The following is an 8728-nucleotide window of genomic DNA, read 5'->3' as shown; positions in this document are numbered from 1 at the left end:
AAACGGGAGCGTTATTAATTAAGGACAATTAATGGTGACTAACGATGATGATAAAGCAAGCAGAGCAACGGCGCCCACCCCGCGTTAACAGAGCGATGAAGAACCTGCCTGGGGGGGGGGGGGGCGGCAGGACCCGGGCCGGGACACACCCCCCCCCCCCCCCGGGACCGCCCCGCTCCCGGGACCCCCCCCGGCCGGGACCCCACCCCCCCGCCGGGACCCCCCCACCCCTCCCGGGACCCCCCGCTCCCAGGACCGCCCCGCTCCCGGGACCCCCCCGCCGAGACCCCCCCATCCCGACCGGGACCCCCCCCGACCGGGACCCCCTCCCGGCGCGGCCCCCGGGGGCGGGGCGATGACCTCACCCGCAGCCAATCAGCGCCGCCCGCGCCCCGCCCCGCCGCATCTGGCGGCGCCCGCGCGGGCGCGTGCCCGCGGGCCCGGGGCGGGAGTGGGGCAGGGGACGGGGCCCGGGGGCGATGCCGGTCACCGGCGCCGGTCACCGGCCGGCGAAAGGGCCGGGGCGTGCGGCGCGCCTCACCCGCGCGTCCCCGCTCCCTCTCTCCCGGCGGCGCGGGGCGGCGGCGCGGGGCCATGAGCCGGCCGGAGGCCGAGCCCTGCTCCCGGGCGCTGGCGCAGGCCCGCGTCTACCTGGGGCAGCTGCGGAGCCGCGTCTCCCCGGCGGGCCCCGAGGGCGGCGGGCGGCGGGACTACCTGGTGGAGGCGGCGCGGCAGCTGCGGCTGGCGCTGGAGCGGGACGTCAGCGAGGACTACGAGGAGGCCTTCAACCACTACCAGAACGGCGTGGACGTGCTGCTCCGCGGCGTGCAGGGTGCGCGGGGCCGCCTCGGCGGGCGGGGGGCCGGGGCGTCCCTCCGGGAGCGCGGCCAGGGGCCTGGGGCATCCATCCCTCCGGGGAGCACGGCCAGGGGGCCGGGGCATCTATCCAGGGAAACGAGCGAGGGGACCTGGGCATCCCTCTGGCGAGCATGGCCAGGGGACCGGGGCATCCCTCCGGGGCGTGTGGCCAGGGGTCCAGGCCATCGCTTCGGGGAGCACGGCCAGAGGCCTGGGGCATCCATCCAGGGAAATGAGCGAGGGGACCGGGGCATCCATCCAGGGAAACGAGCAAGGGGACCGGGGCATCCCTCCGGCGAGCGTGGCCAGGGAACTGGGGCATCCCGCAGGTGAGTGTGGCCAGGGGTCCAGGGCATCCCTCCGGGGAGCATGGCTAGGGTCCTGGGGTGTCACTTCGGGGAGCACAGCCAGGGCGCCGGAGCATCCATCTGGAGAAATGAGTGAGGGGGCCGGGGCATCCCTCCAGGGAGCACAGCCAGGAGACTGGGGGATCCCTCCGGAGAGCGCAACAGGCCCCTCACGCCCACCCCCTGTGCCGCCCGCAGTTGACCCCAACAAGGAGCGTCGGGAGGCTGTGAAGCGGAAGATCACGCAGTACCTGAGGCGTGCGGAGGAGATCTTCAACTGCCACCTCCAGCGGGCCGCGGGGGATGGCAACCCCACCGCCACGGTGAGGGGCTGGTGTGGGGCGGCACGGGTGGGATGGCAGTGGATCCGTGGCACTGAGAAGCCTGGGGGGACACACATAAAGCAGCCCCGCTGAGCCTCCTCAGCCACCTCTGCCAGATGTTGTGGTAAGGTGGTGGAGAGAAAATGGCAGACACATGAGCTGCAGAGTGTCCCGGCGCGCTGGTGGCTGCGAGGGAGCTGGCAGCCCCTCACCCTGCCTGGAGCAAAGAGCTGAGGTGGGCCCAGCTTGCCTGGGGCACTGCCAGGACCCTCCCCGCCCCCCAAGGTGTGTATGTTTAGCTTGTGGCCATCATAGTGAAAATGGCCATTTTCGGTGGGACTGAAGCCACCGGGGGAACCACCTTGTCAGATGTTAAAAATGTTTTCCCTGTCATTGTTCCTATCTGGATGGAAACCAAAGACGATGGCTGCTTGCTGCATTGTGGGAAGGAGGTGGTTAATGAACGGGGAGGGGAGTGAAGCAGGGCAGGGTTGGGGCCCGGTGAGAAGGAGGAGAGGAGAACGGCAACTACCTTCCATACAGATCCCCTTAGTGTTGAGGCAATCCAGGCCCAGGTGTAAATTTTGGAGTGATTTTACCTCTACTGCAGGTGCAAGCTTTCCCTGAAAACTTCAGAAATCCAGGAGCTGGCCAAGAAAACGGTCCAGCTGATGTTAGGAATCAACCACAGCAGTTGGAGAGTTGTCTCTGGGTGTTGACCAGCGCGGCAGTATTGCTGCCCGCTCTGGAAAATGGCAGGGACTTCTCCCACCCGCTCTCGTGGACAGTAGCATCTCTAGGTCCCTCATCCTCTTCTTCGCTGCCTTGCAGGGTTACAGCAGCCTGCGCTTCCGTCCGATCAGGACGCTGAGCTCGGCAGTGGAGAACCTGAGACGGTGTAAGGTTGTGGGAGTGATCGATAAGGTAATGCCTTGACCGGGAACTGGGGGGTGAGTCTGGGGCTGGACCAAGGGTAGCGTAACCTGGAGGGTCCTGGCAGCTGGGATGGGGGTGCCAGCCCCCAGCACACCCACCAAGGAACGTGAGGGTTACCATCCACACCATTCCCACCAAGGAAAATTTGCAGGCGAGGATGCAAGACCCTTTAGGGGTTAGTTGGGAAATCTGTTAACGCCCCCATTCCTTTTGCTTACAAGATCTCCCAAGATATTTACAAGGAGGTCGATGCATCCGGTTCTTTCCCGTGCATGGAATCGTGCTTGATGCCTAGGTACCATGGTAGTGGACTCCTATGGATAACCTAGACTTCAGCAGAAGACAAGCTATACGGATGAATCAACTAAGCAGTTCATGATCTTGGAGTGAAGATGGCTTACCACACGCACTGGCACGTTGCTCTCCTCTGCCGTTCACACAGCTCAGTTTGTCAGGACTGGTCCTCCTGTCCTGCCGAGGCCCAGGTGGGCAGCCCAGCGCACCCCACAGAGCCCAGAAGGAGCAGAGTGAAATCCTTTGTTGTGAAGGAAGCAAAAATAGTGTGGGAGTCAACTCTTTCTTTAATTAACTCTCTGCTCCCTGGCTATCTCATTGCTAATTACCTGTGTCTTGGCTTTCAAGAGTAGGGGTTTGAGTACCACCAAACGCCTCTAGTGGGGTGGGAGTTTGTTGTTCCAGAGTCTCTGGGTCATTCCTGCAGGCTGTGTGTTGGGGTGGGAGCAGTCGCCGTGTCTGACCGCTACTGTCTATACTGCTCTCAGGTGCAGATCGTCCAGGATCCGGCCAGTGGTGGGACCTTTATACTTAAGGTGGGTGTCTTCAGTTTCATCTGCCTGTTTCTTCCCGTCATGCCAGAGCCTCCTTGTCCAAGCAGATGTCTGGGGCAGGTGAGAGGACCAAAAAATAGCAGATCACAGAAGGGTTAGAGGAAGTTCTTTGTTCATAAAGCTTCTGTTGGCTGCCTCAGCCATCTTCTGTGATTGGAAGGGAACTGGTTCTCCTCGGTCATCCATTCCTCTGCTTTGTAGTGCTGCAAGCCAAGCCTTATGCCCATGCTAATCGAGGTCAACCACTGAAACAGGAGGTGGGTGAGGTGTGGTCAGTACAAGTCCTAGGGCATTTTCCAGTGCCCTTGAAACTAAAAATATAGGACTTTAATAGTTGGACGAGGAGGCTCTGGCATGACAGGCAGAAGCATCAGTTCCAGAGGGGAGAGGAGAGAGGGCTGGGACGATGGGTTCCCATCCGAAGGAAGTAGGGGCAATTGTGGGGGAAGGCCACTGCTCTGGACCAGCAAGTGTCCTCTGGGTCCTGCAGTACAGGTGGGGAGCGCTCTGCCTTGGCAGAGCTTTGCAGAGCCCTGCCTTGTCACAGCTGGCTGCTGGGGGCTGACAGGGAGCTCCATTGCAGGGGGCAGCCGTGGGACTTAGCAGCTGGCACGCTACCTTTCTGGCTGGCCTCCTGCCCTGCCAGGTGCTAGGTTGCAGGGAGTCCAAGCCTCTACTGTGCTGTAACATCCATCTACCTGCACCTCCTCAGAGCCTCCCCAAATCCCATGTTGAGACCCGTGAGCGACAGACCATCATCCCTCATGGGGTCCCCTTCATGGTCAAGCTACTGTGCTACTATGCGAGTGAGGACTCCATCTTCCTCCACCTGGAGCACGTGCAGGGTGAGTAGGGACAGCATTGCCTCCCATCTGTGGAGCATCCTGCTCTTATCCCCAGCCTCCCTTTCTTTAAAGTCTCAAATATGTTTCTTCTGCTGTTTTGGGACTGTTTTTTATAGTGACAGCACAAGCTGCCTTCTTTATAGAAGGGTGATGGGTACCAGGGCTTGGAGACTTTGTGGAAGGAGGTGCTGCGCTGTATTGGGGATTCTGGAGGTTTGGTCAGAGCTGACTGGGGAAGTAACCTAGAAATGGGCCTGTGGAGACCTACAAAGAGAAGGAGGTTATGTGTGTAGGGGTGTTATGTGGACACTAGCCTTAGGGGCCATGGAGTCCCATGGGAGGGAATGGTCATGCCTTGAGGTAAAGAGGTTGATGCGGTCCAGTGTCTTGAAAAGAAAAGCCTCTTCATTTTACTGGCATTGTTTATCCATGACGGGAAGGTGATGGAGAAGGAGAACCAAGTGAGGTAGTTCACCTGGATGTTGTAGAACAAAACAATTGTTTGATAAGACCTTTATAAAACATTTTTTGGTTACAAAAGAAGAGGCCACACTGGATTTTGAGATCAGACCAAAGAGAGGAGATGGAGAATTGGGGCATAAAGGGCAAGGGAGCACATTGCGGCTTGGGTACAACAAGGAGGCAAGCTTGGGGCTTATCCCAGATCCTGGTGAAGAAGTGTGACAAGGTGGAGGCTTGTCCCAGGGAGCTTCTTTGCTCTCTGCTGGTTGCACAGATGTGTAGAGAGCAGTTGCTGGAGTCTAGCGATGACAAATGAAATGACAAATGTGTTGGAGAACAGCCTCAGCTACTCATGCATTGCCGTAGGATGAATTTGCAGAAAGCGGCCAGCAGCTGAATGTGGTGAGGCTGGGAAGCCCCGGCAGTGTGCTGTGGGCTCCAGGGCTCACTGCTCTGGCTCATTGCTGACGCACAGGCTCTGTGCCATGCTCTGGGAGCTCTCTAGCATCGCCGTCACGCGGGGAGGAAAGGCCTTCAGGGGAAAGTGGGGATGGCGGTGGGATCGGAAGCATGTGTGAAGATGTGGCTGGCCTGTGATATGGCAGTGGCAGAGCTGGGATCAAGGAGACCATGCAGAAGGGGGAGCAGGGCTGCTAAAGGAGGAGGGAATGGGCCTTTGGTGTGCCAGGTCCTGGGGGAGGCAAGGCGTTGAGCATGGTGTGTGTGTAGGGCTGGGGAGTATTCTGCATGGACTTGAGCTTTGCTAGGGAAATTAACGATGCTCGGTCACGTCCCCAGCATGCAGGCCTTGGCCTGTGCCTGAGTGGGCTGTGTGCACAGCGGGGGAACCAGGGATGCTTTCTGCCCCATCACTTGTTCTCTGCTTTCCAGGGGAGATGCTCTGGTCTCACCTCCGCTCCAAGTACTGTGCCCAGCAGGGCTCTGCCGATTCAAACACCATTCAAGCCCTGAGGGACTGTGGCAGAGAGGACGGCGTGGGAAGCTCCCAGGGCAGCAGCCAAGTCTGCGTCTTCTCTGCTCGGACAGGCAGTGGCCTCCCAGGCTCTGCGACCTACCGAGTGTTAGGAAACACCGATGCCTTGCACCCTCGGGAGCAATCCCCCGACCCCACAGATCCCAGCTTGGGGAACCGCTGCCGGGTTCGCCTGGCTCCCACCGGTGGCACGAGGGCTGCACCTGGAGGGCAGGATCAAAGCGTCACCCAGGCTATGTCTGGCATCGTGGACCATGTTCCACCACCATCAGCCAAAGGCCCCGACCACCTTACCAACCAGGGCTTGGTCGTCTACCCCTGGGATGCTCTAACGAGCAGCACGGACTGCGTATCGGAGGGAGCAGCCTCCCAACAAGACCCTGGGCCACGTGCCGGTGAAAGGTTTCCCCAGTCACCCGGCCCTGTATCGAAGACTGTGAGAGGGGGCCAGCCAGGGGCAGGGGAGCCGCTGTCTCAGCAAGTATCTGGGGTTCCCTGGGCTTGGCCTCTCCTGAGCTCCTTGGGTCAGAGGCAGCTTCGTGCAGGAGTTGCCCCGTCCGGCTCTGGGCCTGACCCAGCAGCGCGGGAGCCGTTGTGGGGAGCAAGCGTGACCTGTGGCCGGCTCGGAGAGCAGCCGCTCTCAGGACAGTGCCCGTCTCTGACCTCCCGTGGGCATGGCTGGAGAGCGTGGGCTGTGAAGGAGGAGCAGGTGCAGCTGTGGGCAGCGGAAATCCTCCTGGCCTTAGAGGGACTTCACCAACAGGGTGTATTGTGCCGGGACCTCAACCCCAGGAACCTGCTGCTTGATGCAGCTGGTAGGTGGTGCCCCAGGCTGCTGCCCTGAGGAAAAGGAGGTTGGCCTCTCGGCTGGGAGACTGCCGTTTGCCCCATTTCCAGGGACACGGACTTTCCCGAGTTTGCTTTGGGGGAGGGTGGGAGTCTGGGGAGGTTTAGATGTTTCTGAACCTGGACGTGTGGTTTCAGTTGGGATTTCCAAGCCGTTATTACAAGAGGTGGCTCTGCAGTGGGAGAGTCAGGGGCCGCAGCCACAGGAATGCATTGCCCCTTCTCCCACGGCGGGGCTGGCTGCCTGGGAAATCCCAGCACAGGGAAGCTGAGACCAGCTGAACTGTGCCTGAGGTTAGTGGGATTGCAGCTTTGCCCTGCTTGTAGTAACTGCTCACTGGGGTGTTCTGGAGTCTGCCCATCCCTTCAAGCCATGGGTACCACTGTCACTGCAAGCTGAGCACATGTCCCTGCTCAGCTGGCAACCGCTGGGGCAAACTGGAGAGCTACAAATTGCTTAGGAAAAGAAAAATGCAGAGACCTTTGTAAGGGGAAAGCTAACCTTCCTCCCTTTGGCACTACTTCTTTCCTCACTACAGCCTGCCCTGGGGTCCATGAGCTTGGAGCCCACCTACCCAGTCTCACCAGCTGCACGGGCCTGCTGGGCATCTGGAGCAAGCACTGGGAGGCTGGGGGATGCGCAGTGCCAGGGAATGCACAGTGGCAGGGGCCCAGTGCCCTGGCTGTTCCCAGTTGCGGGGATATGGCTCGACTTTGTGCTCTGACCAAACTCCCTAGCTTTGTCCTAACCTCCCTGCTTTTGGCTCTGGTGCTGCTCTGCAGGTCACATCCGTCTCACCTTCTTTGGCCAGTGGACAGAGGTGGAGCCCCAGTGCTGCAGCCAGGCGCGGGAAGAGCTGTACAGTGCCCCAGGTAAGGGATGCGTCTCCTGCCAGCCCGGGGAGAGGGGGCTTCTGCAGGCAGCGAGATGTGCCTGGCATGGCACAGCCACTGGTGCTCCCTGCTTCCAGCTCTAACGCCTCTCTGGCTCTTTCTGCAGAAGTGGGAGGGATCACGGAGCCCACCGAAGCAGCTGACTGCTGGAGCTTTGGCTCTCTCTTGTACGAGTTGCTGACAGGCGTGGTAAGTGGCAGAGAGGAGCTGTGCAAGGAGGGGGGAGGAGGAGGCGACACGGTAGCACAAGAGCTGCCTGCCATGCAGGTCTGGGAGGCTGCCTTGCCCTGCTGGCACCTCAGCACCGTGCCAGGTTACTTCAGGCTTGTGACTCCTAGTGCCTGTGTGTGGTCTCTGGGTATTCAGGGCCCTGGGTTTTAAATTCTGCTGTGTAGAGCTGGGGTTATGTGGTGATGAAGGCTCGGCAGGGTGCTCCTACCCTCCTCGGTGCCTCTGCTCACCATCACTCTCTGCCTCCTGCAGCCGCTGTCCCAAAACCACCCTTCAGGGATTCAACCTCACACCCAGTTGCATCTGCCAGAGGGGCTCAGCCTGGCCGCTACGTCGCTGCTCACTGAGGTGAGGGGCTTGGGTGGATGGGGCTAGAGGGTCCAGCCTGGGTAGCTTTTCCAGTGTCCCCATTGTTCCATCCCCTTTCTCTGCAGCTCCTACAGTACAACCCAAAGCGGCGTTTGGGCTTTGGAGGAGGTGGCATGGCGAAGCTGAAGTCCCACTCCTTTTTCAGCACCATCCCGTGGAACAAGCTGGTGGGCTAGGCAGGCTGTCCTTCCCGCAGAGAGCTGGGCACGGAGCCACTGTCCCTGGCACTTGTGACCACAGGTGGCACTGGCAGCTCTGCCTGCTGGGGGAGGTTTGCCTCCAAGGGCTGCCCCGGGGTGGGGTACGCATGAGGTTTTGCAGCCTTACGTGTTGTTCTGTCTCTGCTTGTGTGTGTTGGTGTCTCAGAGAGAGGAGGCTGCGGTCTGGGGGAGGCTGTCTTCTCCTCCAGGTCCTCCCTGGTGGGAAAAGGAGCCCAGGTACCTCCCCCTGGGGAGAGGACATGCTCCCCTTCTGGGGCATCCCTTGCTCAGCTTAGCACCAGGCCCTAGGACTCCCTCCCTATGGTTTTTATCTCTGCTGCTACCACAGTGACTCCCCTGTTGTTTTTTTTTTTTTGTGGCTTCCAAGCGCATCTCCTCTGAGCCTGGCTGCATGTGTGGGTAATTCCTGCTGCGGGGGTGAGACGGGAGGGAGACCTCTGCTCTTTTCCCCCCAGCACTCTGAAAAGAATAAACCACTCGTTATCGCTTGCAGAAGTGTCCTTTTGTTTCTGAGCTGCACCAGGGAGGCCTGGGCTGAGCGAGGGAGGACCCCA

At 60.3% G+C, this 8728-nt stretch overlaps 1 protein-coding gene across 1 annotated transcript; it reads left to right on the top strand.

The window, feature by feature from the left end:
• Positions 1 to 476: 476 nt before the first annotated feature.
• Positions 477 to 8639, top strand: RPS6KL1 (ribosomal protein S6 kinase like 1). The gene is made up of 10 exons (XM_009474523.2): positions 477 to 832; positions 1404 to 1528; positions 2360 to 2452; positions 3247 to 3294; positions 4025 to 4157; positions 5511 to 6428; positions 7243 to 7332; positions 7460 to 7542; positions 7837 to 7932; positions 8019 to 8639. The coding sequence occupies exons 1-10, from the start codon at positions 595 to 597 to the stop codon at positions 8127 to 8129; spliced, it is 1935 nt and encodes a 644-aa protein (XP_009472798.2). The 5' UTR covers positions 477 to 594; the 3' UTR covers positions 8130 to 8639.
• The last annotated feature ends 89 nt before the right edge of the window (positions 8640 to 8728 follow it).

The sequence above is a fragment of the Nipponia nippon genome, unplaced genomic scaffold (genome assembly GCF_047370975.1).
Source record: "Nipponia nippon isolate SJK-2023a ecotype South Korea unplaced genomic scaffold, ASM4737097v1 scaffold_11, whole genome shotgun sequence".
Classification (NCBI taxonomy): Eukaryota; Metazoa; Chordata; class Aves; order Pelecaniformes; family Threskiornithidae; genus Nipponia; species Nipponia nippon.
Note: the sequence above shows the minus strand (reverse complement) of the source record. Positions and strands in the feature narration are given on the sequence as shown.

Bases quoted from the DNA above. Each gene is read 5' to 3' on its own strand.
- RPS6KL1 (XM_009474523.2), top strand. From the start codon at position 595: ATGAGCCGGCCGGAGGCCGAGCCCTGCTCCCGGGCGCTGGCGCAGGCC. The intron at 6,429-7,242 runs GTAGGTGGTGCC...GCTGCTCTGCAG, and splicing joins CCTGCTGCTTGATGCAGCTG to GTCACATCCGTCTCACCTTC. The intron at 7,543-7,836 runs GTAAGTGGCAGA...TGCCTCCTGCAG, and splicing joins ACGAGTTGCTGACAGGCGTG to CCGCTGTCCCAAAACCACCC.